General features: G+C 35.5%; 1 protein-coding gene across 4 annotated transcripts; it reads right to left on the reverse strand.

The window, feature by feature from the left end:
• Positions 1–1,291: 1,291 nt before the first annotated feature.
• LOC104903184 (alpha N-terminal protein methyltransferase 1) lies at positions 1,292–22,482 on the reverse strand. 4 transcript variants are annotated; one of them, XR_008967548.1, is made up of 9 exons: positions 22,232–22,482; positions 21,936–22,080; positions 19,462–19,520; positions 16,567–16,686; positions 12,632–12,733; positions 8,567–8,636; positions 6,982–7,079; positions 2,979–3,199; positions 1,873–2,006 (listed from the first exon to the last, which is right to left on the reverse strand). XR_008967548.1 is itself a non-coding variant. In XM_010691180.3 (8 exons), exons 1-8 carry the CDS (start codon positions 22,364–22,366, stop codon positions 1,884–1,886), a joined length of 837 nt encoding a protein of 278 aa, XP_010689482.2. In that variant the 5' UTR covers positions 22,367–22,480; the 3' UTR covers positions 1,292–1,883. The 4 variants fall into 4 exon arrangements, 3 of the variants coding, with proteins under 3 accessions (XP_010689482.2, XP_048492115.1, XP_048492117.1); XM_010691180.3 differs by lacking the exon at positions 2,979–3,199 and having other exon boundaries at positions 1,292–2,006; positions 8,582–8,636; positions 22,232–22,480; XM_048636158.2 differs by lacking the exon at positions 2,979–3,199 and having other exon boundaries at positions 1,292–2,006; positions 22,232–22,480.
• Positions 22,483–23,397: the final 915 nt, after the last annotated feature.

The raw sequence follows: 23,397 nt of genomic DNA on the forward strand, positions 1-23,397 counted from the left end.
GAATCATTGAATCTCCAAATACGCAAGCATCTGCAACCCTATAAACTAAGCTGATTGAATGATGATGACATTTGGGTACGTAAACAAACATTAGTTGGCTCCCGTGTAGGTGAATATATGAATCAACTATGGTGTGATGCCTTGCCAATGACTGCATGCTCGTTATTGCTAGGACGCCCATGGCAAAGTGATAGACATGTGATGCATAATGGCAAAACTAATGCATATTCGATTTTGATGGATGATAAACGCCTGATTTTGCAATCTTTGCCTCCTAAAGCTAGGCGTGCCACAACCATTTATGCTGCCACGCCATGTAGGGAGAAGGAGAAGCAAGATGGAGCTCATGTGTGTGTGTGAGTTTGTGTCATGAAGTCCAAAAACCACACAAAACAAGAAGGAAGGTAGACAACAAGTCCTACAACTACGCCAAGGCACTAAGTTGGGCCTAGGAGACAAAGTATGATTGTCACTTGCTGCTCAGAGACTTCATGTGAATCACAAGGATGGAGAGCCTATGGATGAAGGTCCCTTTGAAATTATTGAAAAGATAGGCTACCAAACATTCAAGGTGTTGTTAGGAGATGGCATATGTGCAACATTTCCTTCATGTGACTTAGTACCATGCTTCGAAGACTAAAACTTGTGGTCAAGTTTTTTCTAGAGGGGGAGTATGATGTGAAATAGAAGTGTTATTTATGTAGAGTTCTAGTTCTGTATGTAAATTAGGGTTTTTAATTTATAATTTCAGTTACATTAGGACTTATAAGTAAGTCAAGACCTATAAAAATCACAAGACAATAAATTTGAAACTTGTAGGAAATAATCTATAGTTGGGACTTATAAAAGAAAATAGGTAATAATTAGACCCCCCCTTGGGGATTTTTTTTCTAAAGAAATACTTAATAAACAAAATATTTGTCATGCATTATGCATTGGTCCAAATCATATCTATGTACAACCTCCCGTGCATCTTTGCACGAGTTAAAAACTAGTACTACTATGTTTAAAGGTTTGGGATAACTCAATTTTTCGACAAAGAATCAGCATTTAAGAAAAATCACAATAGCTAATGAGTAAACTAAATTCACTCTTTTTTATTGAAAAAAGGTAGTTCACATTTCAATTATGTACGTTTACAATTTCTTAAAAAAATAGTAAGCAACTAATCCTCATTCACTATAATTCATGCAAACTTTATTCAGCGAACATCTTTATTCTTTTATCCAGTGAACATCTTTATTTTAAATCATAAAAGTAATTTTAATATACTGCTACATTGCACATCATGTACGAAGCCCACATATATTAGATTCAAACGTACACTAAGTTAATCAGTTGTGAGTTTATACCCTTACAGCACAATTAATTAAGAATGCATTCCATATAAGGATATGTATCAATACTTAGTACTTGTAATTAATTAAGAAGGAATAAGCTCATGGGTTAACAGGCCTTCTTCACTAATATGGATTGAAATCCTGAGTATCATGATTTTCAACTAATTGGCTTGAAATATTACCGCTAACGAGTTGATATAACACTAGATTTTGACACAAAATTACACGTGAAATGAGACACAAGCTCCCTAATGCGTTGCCAGAATAGCTGCTAAATCAACGTCACTTGTAAAAGCACCACTAAATGCACAACGCGTCGCTTAGGCAATCTTGATAACAATCTTCATGATGCAAAGCATGTGACAATCGACTCTCTTCAAATCATCTCCACACACAAGATGATCTTGCATACATGAACTACAACATTCCAGTACCACCCCACAATTTTACAGACTGAAGTGTAAATATAGCGTACTCGGGAGAAAATTTTGGTATGTAGAAAATTTTCCATGATGAATCTTCAAACCACCTTCAATAATGTCATCACTTTATGACACCCGGTCTATTAGCACGCAGTTTATATCTAGATGGACTTCTATTGGACACTCCTGTAGTTAGTGCATACATCTTTACTGGGAAGAGTTCTTTAGGGAATCCTTTTTGATCCTGAAATAAAAGCTCAAACCAAAATGACATTAGAAATTCTACGATAAGTCGAAATAAAAATAAAGTGATGGTTCTATGCAACGAATAAATTCTTAGGTCACATAAATTTTATCACTTAGTTTAAAGAACTCAAAAGAAAATGGATTATTTTTCTCTTTCTCCTCCATACCATTGTCCCAAATCATTTTTAATTTTACTCTTAACCATGAACAAATAAATTAAGATGCATTACTCTCCTCTCATCCTTTTTCTCCTACCACAACGGCTCTGTTTGGGGAAACATTTTAGCTACCTTAAATGATAAAGTGCTAACATATTTTACGTGCTAAAATAATTAGTAGTGTTTGGGGAGCACCTAAAATAAAATTTCAGGTGGCTAAAATGACTTAAATGATAAGTTAAAAAATTTACCTTTTCACAATCAGATGACTGAAATTTTGGAAAATCTTTCCAAAATTTTGACAACAACTAATTTTGCTAAAATAATTTATCAACTCAATCAACTAATTTTGCCAAACAGTTAAATTGATCAGTTACCTTATCAGTTTCAGCACCTTATTAGTTTCAGCTTTATCTTATCAGTTTCAGTTAACTTATCAGTTTCAGTTCATTTTCAGCTAATAATGTCAAACAGACCCAACATATTTCCTCTCAATTAATTTCATAGAGTTGTATTGATAAAGGTAAAAGTCAATTACACTAATTAATGGTAATTAACTCTTGTAATTCACAATTAATAATTTTATTATATAATATTTATCGGTCACTAATTAATTATTATTTTTGAAAATTGATTAATACTAGTTGACAAATCGCAAAATAAACTACATCTATTTAAAACATCACACAAATTAAAATTAAAACAAGACATGAAATTAAATACAACAGTAAAAAAACACACTAAAATAGATCATATTCAAGTTTTGTCAAAGAAAGAAACAAGGTCTTTTGCACCTAATGTATCACATATACCATTTCCTAGCTGCACCTTATACGTTTCATAACCCAGCTTGTGGACGACTTCAAATGGCCCTTCATCCATCGGTTCATCATGCTTGTGATTAATGTGGAGTTTTTGTGGAGCCAACGAGAGCCAAACATAATCCCCAACATCCAAGCTAGCAGCATGTCGTATATGCAACAAGCTGTTGCGCATTTCCCTCTTTGTTGTAGGCCCTTCTAGTACTTCATTCCTACATGAACTTAAGCAAGTATGAGCACCCTTAGGAGAAGCATCTAAGAACGTAGGTAAAACATCCCCTAGATTATCCTTACTAGTCATAGGAACATGTTTAGGTGGTAGTGGCTTCAAGCCAATTCTTTTCTCATCCATGAGAACCGAACATATGTTATCCTTTCCATGGTGAATCACACTCCTATCCCATTGCCATGGACGCCCAAGAAGTAAAGAACAAGCGGTCATTGACACTACATCACACCATAATTTGTCCATGTATCCTCTAATTCGAAAAGACACAAGTGCTTGTTTATTAACCTACACCACTAGCAGCATCCAACCACTATCAACAATAACCAAAAATGTCTTATCATTGACGAGGCAACGTGTTTGAAACAAATTTTCCCTTTGCTCTTGCTCGTGTGAAGTTTGTGGTGTAGCCATTCAAGTCTTGCATAGAATAAGTTGTGGTGCTCCTGCTCCGGTTCAAAACATTGGACTGGATTGCCAAAAAAATTCAGTTACCATGATCTCCGTAGAATACACCTCTTTGTCATAGTCAAGTGATGCAAGAAGGACTTGGTGATTCATCTAGATCAAGAGTTTGTTAGGACACTCACGTTGAAGGTGACCAAAACCCCGACACTTGAAACACATCCTCTCCTACATGGTTTGTAGCCCTTGTGTCAAAGTTGGAACCTTTTTTGTGTATTAGCCCCGTAACTAGATTAAGATGCATCCTCGAAGTTAGATTTAGGTGTTGCATCCCCAACCTTTGCTACTTCGACTTTTGGCGCCATCACAGCACTATCTCTAGCCTTTGGCTCTTGTTGTCTCTCCACTTTCTTGGCTAGCATACATAAATCATCAAACGTTTCATATGGATGGAGCTCCACAAAATCAACAATTTTCTTCTTAAGGCCGAGAAGAAACTTGGCGGATTTTTGTTCATCTTTTCAATCACATGCCAACCATAACCTTTGAAACTCGGAGATGTATGCTTCCACACTTAGTTGATTTTGTTGCAAGGAGTTCAATATTATGAAGAATTCTTGCTTGTAAGTTCTAGGTACGAACCCCTTTTCATCTTGCCACGCAAATCTGTCCAAGTTGCTAACTCCTCCTTCCCTTCTCTCCTACGCCTACTTTGGTAGCTATAAAAACAATCAATTGAATACTCCGTCAACCACAAGATAGCATGATCAAAACGTGTGTAATCACCCATGCTTTTGTGATCAAAGAGACGAGTCATGCGCCTCTCCAATGAAAGAACCAATCTGGACCCTTAAGTCTCAGGGAGATCACCAATCTTTGATCAACTCACTTCTATTGTTTCGTTCTCCTTTCTCCAAATTAAGTTCCTCAAGTTCATCATGGAATTGTAATATGTGTTTGGCATAGTTCACACCTAGCCTCATTTTTTTCCGACCTTTGAAGCAAAGTATCCCACTTTTACATATTTGAACTCATCACAATCTGCCAGGAATTCTCGTTGGAAATGTTTGTTTGTTGAGACTTCGTTATGTTTCCAAATCACACCAAATTTTAACACGACCTAGTTCTATATGTATTAAACAGACCAACATTTCATGCAAAAATTCGAAGCCAGCAATTTGCTATTATTTTTATCCCAAAACCGTTCTAGATTCACCCGGTTTTAGACCACTTCGAAAAATCAGTCTCAGATATATAGCAAATCAACTTCAAATCTTATAAAATTTTAGGGCAATAAACTAGACAAGCAATAGTCCAATTTAGAATCAAGAATCACCCAAAAATTCGATCGAAAGTGAGAGAACAAATTGTTCAAAGTTACCTTAAAAATCTGTGTGTTTAGGAAATTTCCTACTTCTTTCTACTTCTCCAAGAATGTCTAAATACCAAGGGGACTTAGATTCCTTTACTCTGATACCACTTTATATGATGTTGGTTGCTATGAACGTCCAAGTTAACAAGTTCGAAAGTTTTGTGAATTAAACCAAGGAAAGCGAGACAAAGTAACAAGGATAAACCTCTTGTTCCTTCGATAACTAAAGTATCTCTCACTAACCTCAATTAGAAGATGCACTCAAACCTCAATTTATGTGTTTTTGGTACGACAACCAACAATCAATGCAACAAGCATTCGAATTTTTTCTGGTTAGGCGACTTTATTTATAATAGGAGCAACAAGGTTTTCTTCCTCCCCTAGTACATCACATGCCATGGAAATAGGGAAGTTTCCCCTAAACTTAAGCCTAGAATCTAATTAAAACTTAAGGAAAGATTCGTTCAAAAAAAGATGTGCAAAACTTTCCTTAAAACAATAAAAACCACATGGCATTAAGGGAGCAACCTTACACGCCATTACAACTCAATAATTTGGGACCTTTATTCAACCAATACAACTCAATTACTTTAGCTAACATAAAAATAAAAGACATATTTTTGGTTACCTGTAAAACCTTCACTTTAAGAGTAAAGTAAAACCAAGCAACAATATAAGAAAGTAAATAAAGATAGTCGATGAAGTACTCTTTGCACGCATCATGCATTGTAAACTTTCTTATTACAGTCACACCTTAGTTTGTTATCTCCTTTTAAGGCTTTAATTGTGGACTCACTTCTTCCTCTGAAATATTGACCCAAGGCACTTAATACACTTACATAAGGATTATTCCTTACCAGCAAGTGTCATTTGGTCCTCATTCGGCTCCCTCTGCTTACTAATTGGTACTTCACGTACTCAATTTTACTCCTACTTAGCCTAAACCCTTATGATTCTCATCATTATCTCCATAGCTCTATCTTAGCATTGACCCCAACTCTAGTCTCATCCATGAATATAGTTCCATCCCATACACTATGAAATCTTATCATTGACAGATCATTCTAATTCATCTAATAATATGGCACATTCAAGTTAGTTAATGTAGATCTACAATGTAGTAAAATCATAATAGGAAAATCCTTCGTTACTCCTCCATAAAACCTAGCATTAGCATTCACTTCTAAATACATATGCTTGACCATGTCAATATAGGTTGTATTCCCTCCTTGATACATCTAAATGGAAAACAAATATAAGTATAAATCTGTCATGCAAACTTCATCCATAAAGCAGGACTCGTATTTTATGTTCTAAATCATCGCCAAAAGATGATGCAATGAATTATAACATGAAAGTCCTTTGAAAGACCAAGGCGTTCTAAAGGTGTTATTTCACCAAATCACGATACCGAAAAGGCTGAACCATTTCAAAAACAAAAATGCGAACTTACATTCTTAAAAGTGATGGAAAAAGCTCTGACTAATGAAATGATTCGGTATATTAAGGGCTCAAGAGAAAACAAAAGGAACTAAAACTTGTATAGATGGTCATAAAAGAACCTAGTTTCTAACCCAGCCGCTTCTCTCTATCATGTAGCACAACATATCGCAATATTACTCATCTAAGGATAAACATAATGAATTTTTAAAAAAATATATAGGAAGTTCAAAGTTCAGGTGTCATTGCAAATTATACCAAGTATATTAATTTTTCATAATCCCAAGTTTAGTGTTGGTCTTCATATGGTGTATTCTTAAACTTGTAGGAGCAGATGTAAGGAACCAATGAACAAATAGGAGCAGAAACGGGCCATTGGTCGTCATAGACAAGCTACTAAAATGGAGGAGAAGAGTTGAGAGAGAAAAGGTTAGGGTAAGCATCCGTGGTTTTAAGCTTTTGATTACGAATTCCTTTATTTCCTTTTTCCCTTTTTGAGCTTGTTTTAGAACTATATACTTTGTTAAGCATTGAGGGTATGTAAATAATACCTTAGCTTGATAAAGATGCAGCCCACACCTCTGAAAAAGCTCCTTATAATACAAATCCGACCTTGTTATGCTGCAATCTTCCTTGTCTAACACGAATCCTGAAAGCATGCAACCGAAAAAAAATCACTTACAAAAGCACAATGGACTATAAGAAACCACCAAACAGGTGACAAGCATCATGGATCATCACTTCATCGCTTGCCTTTTACAGGGCATCACCTTTGAGCTAGGATCAGGGTCAATAGCATAATTGGGTCAAGCAATTGTATAAAGGTTATCACCCATCACTTAGGTGTTAGGTCTTCATTTACAAAAGGAGACTATCTCAAAAGCTGAATAATGCACCAAAACTAAGGTCATTTCATTTTTGATGTGAGTGTAAGTACGAGGTTGCTTATTTCACAAAGCTCCGAATTTGGGCTTACTTAGGTGTATCAGTTCAAAGCGGTTTCATTTCGAGTGATTAGTTTGCTTTCAGCAAGGTGTCTGTTCAAAAGCAGAGTCTTCATTGCATTTGTTTTCTAGGTCACTTGTTGAGGTGGTAAAAATTTGGGAAGTTGGTGAAACAAGGTGGAATCATTGCTTCCTTAGGCAGTAAAACCCAGATACATATTATAAGGAAGGATGCGCCTGCTTTATGAAGATATACAAGGTTACCAAACAGACAATTCTACCCTTGTCTACGTTCTTCAACCATTTGCATGGCTCCTACACGGAATTTTCCGAGAGACCTGGTTTGCAAGAAAACCAAGAATTTCATCTTGTTTTCTCCAGCTTTTACATGCTTTACGTAGTTATTTCTACAAGTGGAGATTGGTTAGCAAGGGAATTTCCTCGGTTATTAAGGAGGGGTTTGAATAGCTAATTTTGCTATATTCTTATCCTTAAGCATATCTAATAGTGGGAAGCTTCCATGTTGAAGTTGATACTATTCTGGTTGTGATAAGCTAGACTAGGAGTCTAGACTTTGAGCCGAAATATAAGGGACATTAATCTTCATGTAAATCCAAGATTTTAAACATTTCTAGTATCGACTAATGTCTTCCTTTTCGTTCTTGTTCAGTTGCCAAGAACCGAATTTTCAAGCCCATAGAGGCCTCTTTGTACTTCGGTTTTAAACTTCTATAGTTGATAGAAAGTAATGCAAAGTTTGCCCTTTTATGTCTTACTTTGATTTCGAGTGCAGAGCAGTTCTGACTTCCGAAGGACCCTTGTGTTAGGTGAGCGCTTTAAGGAAATGTTTACTTAAGAGATTATGTTAATGATATTTAATTTCTTTAATTTCAGGAGATCTTTTGTACTTCATTGTCGAATTTTTATAGTTTAATAACTCTTATTTGCTGCTTCAAATAAGGGTAACACCGTCTTATGCAGATAAAATCACATTTCAACATGCAGGTAGTTACATTATGATATATTGTACCGAAGGTATAAGAGATATCAGGAGCACATTAGACAGATGCCTCAAAGCAGAAACAGGAATCAGAAGAGAAGAACAAGAAAGATATTGTCGGCAGCAAGCTCATGAGGAAACGATCAGCCTGTCAAAAATAATTCATCATTATCAAAAGGTTATAAATGTTACCAAGATGGCCCTTACCATTTCTGGCAATATTCTCCTTAAGAACGAAAAATCCACCTGGTTTGAGACCAGCCTAACAGTGATTTGAAAAAAAAGATAGTAAGAGCTAGAATCATAATTTCCAAGCTTTTCAAACAAGGCACAAGAAAGCATCAGCTATTAATTAGATGGAAGAAGTTACAACCTTCGATTTTAAGATATTTTCCCTGAGTTATTAAAGGGGCTACTCACCCTGTTTCAAAATAGATGTAACACTTGCTATTGTAGACTGTTTCAAAATAAATGTGACCAACCGTTTCTAGTACATGTGATCCTTTCTATCTCTTCCCTCATATGAAAAGCAAAGAACCCCTTCCCTTTCTCTCTCTCCTTTTCTCTTTAATAGACGTCCCTAAATTAAAAATTTATAGTGAGTGGAGGAGAAGATGGTTGGTACTGCATGATGTTGCAACAGCAACTCAAATTAGCCAACAATTATTACTTATAAACACAAATCTTATCCGAAATATCTCATATCATTCAATTATTTGCTATTTTACCATATAAGTATTAATTGTACAATTACTGTTAAAGAGTTCCTAGAGGTGAGATTGGGTGGCAATAGGTGTTTCTAAGTCATTGAATAATTCCATTCAGTTACCTAAGTAAAAGTAAGATTCTTTGTAGGAGTATCATTAGTAGTCTAAGATTGTGGTTACTATCATTATAATACCAATCTAATACTATTTTTGTTTATCTTGGTGTTCATTTAACTTACTTTGAGCCTCATTTAGGTAATTTAAGATATTGCGTTAAGGTTGCCTTTCAAAGCTCTAAATCCAAATTGTATGCAAAACGATGGTATTTTGGGAAAAAATTAGGCATGTTAATTACCTTAAATTAAGTGTAAATTGGATTTAATCCATCATTAAGTAATAAGTATGTCAACCTTAAGTAAAAAATTGTTGCCACATGTTGAGTAATTTAGGAGAAGACTTATTTCTCTCCTTAATAAGGAGTGTTGACTGTTAAGGGCAATTTTTGAGATTCGCTTTGCTCATTCAAATATCTGAGATCAAATAATCAAGAGGCTTCATTTCACTTAGCATTCCAAAAGGAGTAACAAATCCAAAAACTTTCCTCTTCTTCTCTGAACATAGACCACATCCAGCCATGGAGGACTGCTTAACTTGTTACTATGAATTTCTTCATCATAAGAGTCCTCAAACTTTATAGTCTTGCACTATATAGAACTGCTCAGAAATGTGGCTAGTCAGATATTTTGGGGGAGCTCATCAAGCTTAGTTTCCTACTTAGATTTAAAAGGCGCAAGGCATACCAAGGTGCAAAGTTCCAAGCGAAGGTGTCAATTATTTGGTAAAAGCAGCCCAAATATTAAGTATTTAAAAAACTTAAAATAAAAGGTTTTGATTTAACAGCAGATCGAAGACAGAGAAGGAGAAATCTGACCTAGAGGGCTTGACCACCGACAAACGCCAGACATCGAAAACCAACAAAGATTGATCACCAGTAACCTCTGTCGATCCAGCAGCCAACAATCATAGATTTCCCAAATGTTTCCCATCACAAAAATTAGGGTTTTTCTAAATTAGCGTTATCAATGAGGGTTGAAATGAAGTAATTTCGTGCAACAAATATGAGGGCTTTTCCTCGAATTAACTTCCTAAAGACTGAGTAAGAGTTAATTTGAAAAAAAAAATTGTCTTTTCATGTTTTAAACTCATATCTTCTTTTCTCTCACTTCTTAACAATAGGCGGCCTAGACGCTACACCATAAGCCTTGTCAAAGGCAGCCTTAGGCACGCACCTTGGCTTAGTTAAAGCATTTTTGCTTTTAACTCGCATTGCTCTTTGCTTTTTAAAACTACGGGTCCCTTAAGGTAAACAGTAGCAATTTGTGATGTAGAATCAGATCCTGATGATCAAGTCCAAGAGTTTTTACTTAGGCTAAATCTAAATTTGGATTCAACCTCTTTACATGGTCCTTGAATACAATCTATCACGAGTTTACTTAATAGAGGGTTGTTTACTCCTAATGGCAACTTGGTTTGATTAACCAAGAAGGTGAATTAGCAAGAAAACTTAATTACAAGGCTACTTAGTACTGATCATGATTAATTAGCACTAATCCTACTTAAAGTGTTGATAAATCATCATTAGCCATCATTAGCTTATCCTAGCAGTAACTCATGCTTACTCATGCATGCTTTAAAAGCATCCAATAAGAAGCAAACCTAGCAAGGAGGGAAAGCACCTAAGTGGTGCTTGTTTTGGCTCACCTGGTTTTTGGTATAGATCTGGGAAGCTTTGTTTTGGGAGCGAATGATGAGTTTCTTTTCTGAATTGGAGCATACTTCATGTGGATGCAAGGTTCTCATTGGTGCTTGTCTTAAAGGAGGCTTTCAATCAGTTTTGAAGCTAGAAAGTAGGAAGATGTACCTAGCCTTTTATAATTTAGTATAGCTGATTTTCTCATTTGTTTTCCTTATTTGTATTTTGCCTTATTGTATGTACTTGCTGATGTTAGTATAAGCCTTACAAAACTAGTAGCTAGACTTTGTACTTAAAAGTTCATGAATGAAACTTTGTTTCTTAAGCTTGTAAAACCGAGTGCTTTTAGTGCTTATTGCTTGATACTTGTTGGGAGTCTAAGCTACAAGTGTCAAATCAGATTATTAGACTTTGAAAGCTAATCTCTTAATTTGATAATCAACCTTAGTATTTAGATTTGTGAGCTAATCCTTCCTAAGCACTGAAACTACCCGCATTTCAAATTAAGAGCCAATCTTTCTTCTAAATTCCAATTCCTGTTCCAATATACTTCTGTTAGCAATAGCTATTTCTACCTCAATTTCAAGATGTCTTTTCTAATTTTCGGATGATTGATTACTCTTAGTAATCTTATTGACTAGGTTATTATACGTGGTACAAAAGCTAAGCCTTTAAAGGCTCTTTATTACATCAAGGTAAACAACTATAATTTCTCGTTTTCAATAATAAAATAAACTTTGTTCGATAATAGGAGAGCAACACAAAGTAGGGGATTAAAAGTCCATAAAAAATCATGGCATAAGCAAAAGAGAAAATGCACTCCAACCTCGCAATTCATCTACAAATAACAGTATAGCACATTAGAGAATGCCCCCTGGGTGTGAGCCTGAAGAGGCAAAGAGAATCTAATACAAACTTTTCATGTGTTTTATGTTTATGCAGGTTGGCTTGTTGTCAACATCAGTATGAAGTATTCGTGAGTTTATAACAATAACCTCACCCTGCATGCGAGATACTATAGGCGTAGCTATGTGATTTAGTAACCTAGTTTTAAAAGCATAATATCCGTTCTTCTAGTACTTGGAATAACATAATTTTAACGCTAGATTTGATTCTCAGATCATTAGATTAAAATGCAACAACTTAATTCTTATCTGCTTTGTTGTTAGACTTTGTCTAATTAATTAATCTCCTACGAAACTGCTTTTTTCTCAATCTCCAAAGACTTCAAAATTGCAAGACCTATTTGCACAGAGTCACTCACTTAAAAAAAGAAAACAGCACCAGCAATCATTTCATTACTCCCATACTCCGGTGGGAAGTCACGACAAGAAACTCATGTGCATGGAACCTAGAAGTTGTCCAACATTACCAAACTTTATCTAACTCCAAAACCTAAAAGAAAATTCATCAATAACAGCAACAAAGCCTAGTTCCCAAAATGATTTGGGGTCGAATAACATGGACAATCATAAAAGCCGTTTCCATGACAAATGGAACAATAAAAATATAGGAATAAGTTAGAGAGAGTAGTCAAAGAAAAATGAGAAAATGAAAGTGAGACATAACTAGAGAAGACATATAGGAACAAGAAAGAGGATAGCATGCAAAGAGAAAACCAAAAGATGAGGATACTTAAATTAATTTTGAATTTTTTTTATAAAAGAGGGTAAAGTGAAAAAACAAACGCGATGAAAAACAAATGAGTGCATCCTTTCTCTCTTTTCTTCCCTTCCTTTTTCGCCTTGAGTGTAAGAATCTTTACTCTATCAAGTTGGTTCACAAAGCATAACTCACCTTCGCCTTCTTAAAGAAGGATACAAAATCATCATCAGTAAGGTGCCCAATGCACCATTGTATCCATATGACATCGTACCTTCCAGGTTCTGGTGTAAATTCCTGAAACGTTACAGATTTTTATTGTTATCACAGCAAGCAATACAACCAAAAGAATTACATACATTGCATCTCAAGATAAATAGAGCCAAACAAAAAAGCAAAGGTTGTTAAGAGCTGTCATGCACCCACCCAACCCCCATAAGGTTCACATATGTTGGTGCAACAAAGAGAAAGCAAGACCGATAAAAACATCTGTCGAGAGTAAGTGAGAAGATATGATGCATATGTGGAGCATCAAAATACACAATCCTAATTCTGTTAGGATTCTTATGAAGTGTCCTAGTTCTGTTAGGAGACTATGTATTTTATTTGCTTTAGAAGTCTTTATTTTAGGTGTTTAAGTGATGAAGGAATCTATTATATTTAGGAGTCTAATTCTTTGTCATTGAGTCTTGTTAGGAGTATAGATAAGATAGAATATGGTAATTCTTATCCTAAGCGTGGATAGGTTTATCCTAAGCGTGGATAGGTTTTTATCTTAGGCGTGTGATTTAGATTATGTTTATCTTCTTAGTTTTTGTTTATCTTATTAGTGTAATAGGATTTAAAGTGTGCTAGGATTTATTTTAGGCGTGTATATATATAGTACACGAGCCTCATTAATAAAATAGAGTTGTTGTTTTGCTTTTGATTAAAGATTGTCAAGTGAATGTTTGCATTGATTTTGGTCGTCGTACCAAGAACACATAAATCGTGGTTTATGTGAATCTCCTGATTGAGGTTAGGTAGAGATCCTCTAGTTCTTGAGGGAACATATAGTGTTTATCCATTCAAAGTTTCGATCTTTTATATTAGTCGCATTATTTTTCGTTCGAAGCATCCGTAGAATCACATCAAGAAGAATGGTGACTTTGCACAATTGGAATAAGTTACTTGTTAGCAAATTAGAGAATGTTAGAGCTCGCCTGTTGTGTGAGCTACTCAAGCTCCACTAGGTCAAAGCTCGACACGTGTGGGCTCAACTCGAGATCTTAATAAGCCAAGCCTAGTTTATCATGACTCGGCTCGAAAGCTTGTGCATAGGCTCCAAGAAATCCTTAAATAATATTTTCTATGTAAAATATCAAATGTCCAACATCAGTTTAGAAAGCAAACAACAACCTCTCTTTAACTATAGTCATGATCCCATCAAAGTTAGAAAATAAAACTTACGATCTATATTATTTTTAAAAGGAATAAAGACCAAGTGCCACATTTGTCGTAAATAAAACATAAAGACTTTATTTTCAATAAAAAAGAATAAGGATTATTTTTTGAAGTCTCACATTCTTACGAAAACAAAACGTAAAGCCTTTGTTCTTTTATAAAAGAGAATACAAGCTTTTATGAAATCCCACTTTACTTACTAAACAAAATTTAGAGTGTTTAGAGATCTCAAGCATTAATTTGGTTCTTCCGAGCTAAATGAGCCTAAAGCACCAACCTAAGTTATAGAAAGCGCGCCTTGAGCGAGTAGAGGCGCGGGCCAAAACACATCTGACAAGCCAGGCACAACACACAACTAAGGTGGGGAGAAAAACCCTAATTGGAAATCTCGTGGCAATTGATGGCCGCCAACTCGCCATAGGTTACGGAGGGTGTCGAAGAGCCATCCACCACCAATTTCGACCCATCTTCGATGGCGGTCATCGGCAAGCAAGCTTCAGGTTAGTCGTCTTTATCTACCTCTCCTCCGATGTTCCATTTTTCTATGCTTTCTCTACAATCTTGTGTGTCTTTTCTCTTCTTTGATCTTCTTCTAATCATATATTTTCTTCGATCTTTGTCGTCTTTTATCCTTTCTTTTTTATTTCTTCTTTTTTAAAAATGTTCTTTGCTACTTTCCTCTTTCTCTTCGGGTTTCTCTTTCGAAGGTTGCCAAACTTTTCTTTTTCCCTTTTTCCTTTTGTATGGCTGCAATTTTTGTATTATATCAACTCTTTTTTCTCTATGCCATATTAGTTTTAAGTTTTTTGACAGAAAAATAATATCTAAAAAAAGATAATATTAGAATAACAATAACAATATAATCAAACAGAATAAAACCAGAAAATCATAATGTGTCTTGTCTGCAGATAATGTGTGCCTTCGCCTTGCACCTTGGTGCGCCTCGCACCTTTTTAAACTAAGGCTCTACCGAGCCGCACTTTTTCCATTTCCAAGCTGAGCTGAGCCGAGCCTACCATGCTTTGTCTCGGTTCGACTTGTTAACACTCGTGGTCAAAGTAGAGAAAATCTTATCTGAGAAGGTCGTATATAAGAGGGAAAGGGGAATGAGAGGACTTACTTAGATATCTATAGTTAATCAATTATTAGTTTGAGTAGTCCATCAACTCACAAGCTATGAAACTTGTGCTTGATTTCCTAATACACTCTTTCTCTCTTACTTCTTCTTATACCCTATCTATTTGCGAAATCTAAACTAGTTCATTACATGAACTTCTTGAAAAGACACGCAAGTACCACGAAATCAACCGCTAGCTAATATGAGCTCTTATGAAAACTTAACCAAGCAAAGGCGAGAACAATCTTAGAAGTAAAAAGAGTATTTGTCACCTCACTATGGCTTCTTATTCTTCCGCTCAAAACTTTCCAGCAAAATGGGAGATGGTAAAATTGTAGGGGAAGAAATTCAGGGAAAACCTTTCAAATTATTTCAATATTGAACTTTGGACATAATAAAACTAAATCGGTCTCCTCGCCCAGATCTCCCGGGTGACGACTGAAAAACCAACCAGCCTACTTATGTGAGATAGCTTCTTTGTTTTGGACGATATCCCGAGGGAACTAATTCCTTAAATTTCCAGAGATCACAAGGTTTCCACATGATGTGGAAAACCGTTTGTTTTAGCTTGTTTTCCAAGTTGTTTTAGGACTAGTTAAGTTTCTAATTTAGTGTATAATAAGCTTTACATGTATATTCTAATAATCTAATTGAGCTAGAAATTGCTTTTGCTTTTAAGATTGTCACTTTCCTTATTACTTTATGAATCCTTTTCTTATTTTCATTAGAAACCACACAAGTAATGAGGTAGGGAATTATTCTAACTAAAGCACGAGTATTTACATTATCAACAATTGCATAGGCTGTAAGCTTTTTCTCATGTTCATTACTAAATAACAATATGATCAAGCAAATAAATTTTGTTACATTGTTGTTAAGCGAATTCCTTAGGAGGCAAAATTACAAGATTTCATACCAATTGCAAGGATTTGATAACCTACCTCTTATTTCTTAAACTACCAAACGGCCTGTATGATAAGTTGTAATATATGACGGTAATGGCAATGAATTTAGTGTGGTTTTGTAGAAAAAATAATGACTAACATCCATGGGAATGAGAAGGCGCCTCTAAACATGTGTTCTTCATAAATTAGCGATACTATCAATTGTCGCTTCATTGTAGGAACGAAAGATTGTGAAGAAAATCACATGTTTAGGGATGAGGTTTCATTACCCCTAAGTAGGACATTGTCCTCGCAAATTACATATGATTGTATTGCCATTATAGTCATTTACTACCGCCTATCAAACGGGCCAAACTAAATAAATCATGAACCTTAAGACATTAGAGTTTATCTTTGTCTTAGTTCTCAACTTTAAAGGTATCTTATAGTTTACTTCAACCTTGTTTATTGTTATGTAAGACCATGAAAATTCCAGCCTCATTCCTACGGCTGCTAGCCGTTCTTAATTCATGAGAGAACAAGAACTTCACCAACTTGTTCAATTTTTGACAAAAAAATTCTACACTTCTCATATGAATTCGGGAATGGGCATGTATCTGATTCACACCTAGATATTCAAATAAGTGATTTCAAAATAATATTAATTTTTTGCAAACTAAACTTACCTGGAGGGGGACACAATAGAAATTTGTAGCCCTATGATCATCTACAGCATGTACACCTTCACAGACCAAACTCTCCCGTGCAGCCTCAAGGAAATGAGGCACTGGCTCAAGAAGGTCAACCTAATCAACATATATAAAGCGGCATAAACACTTAAGGCAAATTAAATACTCAAGGTGAATTAACCTGAATCAAAAAAGACTATCAAAATAAAATAATTTCATGTTGCACCAAGTGAGAAGCCAAGTAAAATAGTGCACGATTCAAGGCATAGTAAAGCATACTAAGATACATTTAAAGTTATTCAATTATATTGGTGATCTAAAACATATACGGAGGGATAGATTGTAGCTCAAAAATTTTGCAAGGCATACTTCTTATTTTCACATATTTAGTTTTTTCAATTTTGCTATTTCAGTAAGTCCGCCAATTTTACATTGTTTCTTCATCTTGGTATTTTAGAAGGCTTTCAAGTCTAGCATTATAAATGGAGAATCTCTCATAAGTCACAATATTTCAATAATGTTATCATACATAACACGCTTCATTGTAACATTTGACAATTTTTAAACTCTCCATCCACCAATAAAGACACAAAAAGAATGGTATAGCATATATAAATAAATGGTAAGAGATATCAATTATTTAGAGAAAATCTTATCACCAAAGAGAAAAGTAGGAAAATGTATTGCTATAGCCCAAAATATAGATAGAGACAACAACTTAAACAGAGGAGGTAGGAGGGACGAGTGACCCACAATAGCTTAAACTGAACTTAAAGAAGCTTAGTTTCTGAATTCCAGTCTTGAATGCATCTGGAGTACGAGAGAGGAGATTCAGCATATTTGGCAAGCGTGTTGCATATTTAGCAAATATCTAAGAGCCAAAATTTTGCATATCCGTCATATTTCAGGATAGTGAACAGTCATAGATCACAAGTCCAGTTGTTGATATTTGATAATATAAGACACTCCATTTCCAAGTACAAGACAGATGGTTTGGAGAAATAAACTTCCAAATTCCAATGCAAACAATCTTCACTAATGTCCCTTGACATAGAAATACATAGCTCATAATTCCATCACAGCACACTCATTAATTGCTACTAGTCGTATATGCATGCATGCGATGCGTGCGTCGACATATATTCTTTTATCTAAAATTATTTTGGTAGTGATTTAAATTATTGAGTTTTTTTGTAGATGTTATTATCTTTTTGAACTAAAGGTGACCGGTTTTTACTTGGTAGAAAATTTTGGTCGAGATTTAATAATTCTTTATCAGCGGCTTTAGTATAGTTCTTTAACGATTGTAAATGTTAATAAATCATTCATATTGTTTGAAGTTTGTAAATACGAAGTATTATGTTGTCATGATATATCACTAACTTTTTTTAAACTGAAGATTTTCATTCATTTCGTGAATTGATTGTGTCAATCTAGTCAAGTTATTAATGGTGATTGCATATTCCATTTTTGACTTATTTCATATGGCAAGTTACATTAAATCTCATTTTTAAATTTAATATAAAACATATTTTAATTTATTAGAGGGTATTCTAGTCATTTCAAATGGGGACACCACGCCTCCTCCCTTGGCTTATATAATAGAGATGACTCACCCAAGGCCACCTAAACTAATGACTTATAAGAGAAAGAACAAGGGCAAGAAGGGAAATGAAGGAAGAAATGATATTGCTGAGCTGGGGAATGTTGGCAACAATCTGAACTAACAGTACTAACAATATCTAATCTTCTTCTAGAAGGAGCAAGCTAGTCTTTTACTAGTAATTCTGTTGTGTAGGTATTGCCCGTATTGGGGTGTGCTGTTGTAATAAAAGGGGTACTGAGTGAATGGGAGAATCATACAGAAAAGTAAAGAGAGAATAGGAACCCTTGGGAGAGCACTCAACCTCTCAAAAGTTGAGAGCATTGTATGAAATTGGTGTTGATCATTTGAATACAACTTAGCTTGCTACTATAGCCCCCTACATTGCTGTTTTAGTTTGGTTTTGATCTAAACTCATAGCATTAATTCATACAACAAATGGGTAAAGGCCATTTCCTTTCATGTATTCTCTATTCAGCAGGTAGAGTATGATGGCTACAAGTTAAGAAATCAGAATATAATAAGGTAGTAGGAGTAGTCCACATTGATCTTATGATGAGAGGAGATATAATTTTTATTTTGGTTCTTAAGCAAGGAGAGCTGAGTAAGTCCAATATTGAATGTCATCGAGGAAATACAATTTTAAACTCATAAGTTGTAGACTCTAGTAAGAAGTTGGATTGATTAGACTGTCACATTTTAAATTAAATAAGAACAGAAAAAGAAAAAAAGGTGGGATTAGAAGTTGACAGGCTAAATAATCCAAATTCTAATCCCACCTTTTGTTTTTTGGGTTCTTATATTAATTTAGAATAGGCTAATCCATCCAATTTCTTGTAGTAAAATTTTTCTTATGAGTTTAAAATTGTACTTCGGCGGAGAAATTTAATACTGCTCAAAAAACAAAATTAAACTTAAATCACTCTCATCTTAGCATATTTCTCGACTATTCCTACTACGTTGTTATATTCTCACTTCTGAACCTTAAACCATTGTCATCATAAGAATTTTGGCCAGCGATACGGATCTAAAACATGTATACAAATTTCAATATGAGGCTCCTATATCCTAATCTCCTTTTTGCCGGTTTGAGATGAATTCATTCAAAGCCAAAGACCATCGATGACCAGCCTTTAAACAGTCATTCTTTCATTTCTTGAAACTAAGACTAGTTATTCTGATAAAGAGGAACATGCAAGCCCTTTAGATCTCTCAAGAATTGCCCAATCCTAAGGAGCAAAAGAATGTAGAACAAGACTCATCACCCAAGTAGGAAAAGCAAACTTTACCTCATTAAAGTATCTTACAAGGAGATTCTTGGTCACTCTACCAATGCCAGAGCCACAATCTGCAGCAAAGGATCATCACTTATAAAAAACAATATTCCTAGCATATGGTTCCGAGTTACTCATGCATACTAAAATACAAGAAAGATATGGATTGAATTCTAGGCACCACTCATCCAAAAGCCAAAACAGATTATCTCGTATTTTAGTATCACTCTTAGTTTTAAAAGGCGCGAGGCGCACTAAGGCACACCAAGGCGCGAAGCGCACAAAGGCGCACACATCTCGTAAACGGAGGCGCACCTTTGCTGCCAATAAACTTAGATATAAATAAAAAGAAGCATTGTAATAGTTAAAACAACATAAATATTATATTAAAGACCCATAAAAGGATATAAGAAAATATAGTTCATTGTTAAAATATCGCACCAAGTCAAAGTAACAAGTATATAAAATATAAGCAAATAAACTTTTCAAAATTCTCAATCACCAAGGTACAATTCAAATGATTCCTAGAAAAAGAGCTACAATTCATATTTCCAAAAACTAATTTGTAGGAACAATATATAACATAGTAATGGGGCACAAAGCCTAATACATCCAGTGGTCCAATACCTCTAAAATAAGTAAAGTGAGAGAGAAGAAAATAAGAGGAAGAAAAAGAAAAGGAAAAAAAGACGGAAGAGACGAAATTAAGAAAGAAGAAGAGACTCTCCCAAAAAAAAGAAGGGAAGATCTAAAGAAAAAGAAAGACAGAGGAGAAGGACAGAAGAAACGAAATAAAGGAAGAAGAAGAAATCAAATAAAGGAAGGAGAAAGAAGAAAGAAGAAGACCGAATGAAAGAAGAAAGAAGACAGAAAGAAGAAGATAACTTAACGGCGAAAGCCGACCACCGGCGTGGTGACGAGATGACCTAAAAACGACCGCCGGCGAGAAGCAACAGCTGCTGAAGATGCGTGTTCTAGGGTTGCCAGTTTCCACAGAGAAAAGGCAGAGGTAGGTGTTATTTCTAGGGATTTCTGTTTGAAAACCTAACAACGTGTAATTTTAAAAAAAAAAAGGAGGTGGCCTCCACGCGCGCCTTATCCCCAAAGGCACACGCATCCTGTGCCTCACGCCTCTTGAAAAGGCGCACAAAGCGCGCGCCTCCGTGCGCCTAGCGTTGCTCGCCTCGCCTGAATTCCACACATTTCCACATTATTAATAAAAATCATCATCTTCTTCATTTCAATTTAGCTGCCCACGTTTCAGTTTATTACAGATTGTAGAAACCATTATTCTAAACCTGAAACAAGTTGGAAATCCATAGGAAGTAGCTATAGAACTTTTGTTTTCTATGTGAGCTTAGAGTGACAGAAAGGTTCATATCTCTACTAAGGAAAAATTGGCCATAAATCATCTCTTGCTAGCTATCTATCCAGCTCTGTTTTCACAGCTTCCACAACTATACGGCAATTCTTATTCCTTACTTCTTGTTCCTTTCCTGTTGAGACTTCTTTAAGTTCTTAGTTTGAGTCTTCTTGTCCGTCCTCCCTAGGACCAAATCCCATTAGAACTGCATGAAGAAGCTATCAAATTGTTGTTGCACATCTACTTTCTACCTCCACCACAACAGATCCATGCAGCCAAATCAATGCAACTATTCAATATTAATGTATCAAACTTAGTACTCTTGTGAAAACATACCAAATATACAAATTACAGAGGCTGGTGAATTATGAAACTTGTACCCCCCCCAACCCAATTATCTATTGATCTTAAAATTGATTTACCCGTTATGCTTGAGATTTGGATTCCTATGAAACACGTTCCAGAGCATCCTTTAGAAAAGGTCGTTCTGCTCATCACAACTTCACAAATCATAGTGCACCAAGAGAATTATGCACCTCGGCGTGTAAACCATTTCGCCAAATGGGTAAAAAGAAAGAATGCAATAAGGTAAGGTAAGTTGATATGTAAAGGTTGTTCTCTGATAAATACTGTCCATGAAAAGTCATAGCACAAGTGCACAACTTTTGCTACACGCTGACATAGTGACATTATTATAAAACGATCGATCACTGTCTTGAATTATAATGATATTGTGCAACATAAGGTTTAAATATGTATATATTCAGCTATATTCTAAAAATGATGTACAGAACTCTTAAATTATAACGATGTTGTGCAATATCCAATTTTTTCCACTTGTGCCATGATGACCACAAGCGCAAAGTAACACTAGCATATCACTTCTACAACATTGGACTGCAAAATTGATAGTGGAGAAACCACCATGTGATGACCTAGAGATTGACAAGAAATACCTAACGACTTAATTGAGTATAAAATCTTATAAAAGAGCCGTTTTTGAACAATCAAATCCATACTTATGTATCAACAACAGTAAATAAGAAATTCTGTAACATTCCATTCCCACCTCAATCATTTTGAAGGCTGCTTCAAATTCTAAATGCCAGAAATCAGGGAAACATACCAAGCGCAACAAGATGCCGATTTTTGCCCCTATCAAGCAAGAAATCTGCTAAGAGGGGATTGAGAAAAGCTTCACTGCCCTTAATATCTGCATCATTTACATCTCCATATCCACCCAGTACACCATCCACCGAAGCATCCACTTCCTTCAACATATTGAAGCAATCAGAAACCATTTGAAGTAGCACAATAAAAGAAAAAGAAACTCTTTATTCATTGCAAGAAAAGGGTTCATCATGAATGGTGAAAGGTAGCTACTAAAAGGATAAAAAAAGAAAAAAAAAAAAGGAGACTGACTTGCCAATAACTGACGCCATTGCGGTACCAATCTATTATCTTGTGAGAGTCACCTTCTTCACCGATATGTTCCTTCCACATCTCGGTGGCATTCGTGAATTCGCGCCCATCAGAGTCTACTCCACCGACCTCCATGTTTAACTCAAGGTATCAGGCGACGAGGCAAAGTATACGGTAAATGTCCGTCACTAGGGTTCAACAGTATTGTTTGGACTCCCGACGATACTAAAACTGCGATTTGTTATCGTTTGCCATTCCTTTTAAATAACCCAACGTATACCTGACAAGCTCGCGAAGAGTTCGGGCTCGGCTCGATCAAAGCTCGACTAGTTATGGCTGATACATATAAGATATGGTCATTTTCAATAAATCATAGTTCTGTTAGATTTTTTTATGAAGTGTCCTAGTTCTGTTAGGAGACTTTGTATTTTATTTGCTTTATAAGTCTTTATTTTTATTTTAGGTGCTTGAGTGAGAAAGGAATCCTATTATGTTTAGGAGTCTAATTCCTTTGTCATCGAGTCTTGCTATGAGTCTAAGTGAGCTAGAATATGGTAATTCTTATCCTAGGTGTGGCTAGGCTTTATCTTAGGCGTGTGATTAAGTTTTTTTTTTTTGACAATGGTGGAGAAACAGAAATTAAAAGTTACTAAAGTTGTTTGTAGTGAATTGCGAACAAGTTCGGGCACATAGTTGAGCCACATCATGTGCATTCTGAACTTGCTGGCGATTCACCTTCAAAACAAAGCACCAGGGAAAGGATATTGCGATCTCCTTGATTTCGCTAATAGTCCAGTAGATCGTTGATGGCGTGGCCAAGGGGGATTGCAATGCTGTAATTAAGTTGGAGCAATTCGTTAAGAAGGTAGTGTGGGTCAAGTTGTGTTGGACTGCCCATTGTAAGGCATGAAGCAAGGTTTGGCATTCAGCTTGTAGCGCTGAAGTAGCAAGACCATATCGTCCTCCACCTGTAGCGACTAATTGTAAGGGGACATCAGCCCGATGCAAGGTCCAGGCGCCACCCATCAGCCCGATGCAAGGTCCAGGCGATTAAGTTTTATTGTTTATCTTCTTAGTTTGTGTTTATCTTATTAGTTGTTTGGTGTGTGATAGGATTTAAAGTGTGCTATGGTTTTATGTTAGGCATGTATTTATAGTACGCGAGC

Source organism: Beta vulgaris, chromosome 9 (genome assembly GCF_026745355.1).
Source record: "Beta vulgaris subsp. vulgaris cultivar EL10 chromosome 9, EL10.2, whole genome shotgun sequence".
Lineage (NCBI taxonomy): Eukaryota > Viridiplantae > Streptophyta > Magnoliopsida > Caryophyllales > Amaranthaceae > Beta > Beta vulgaris.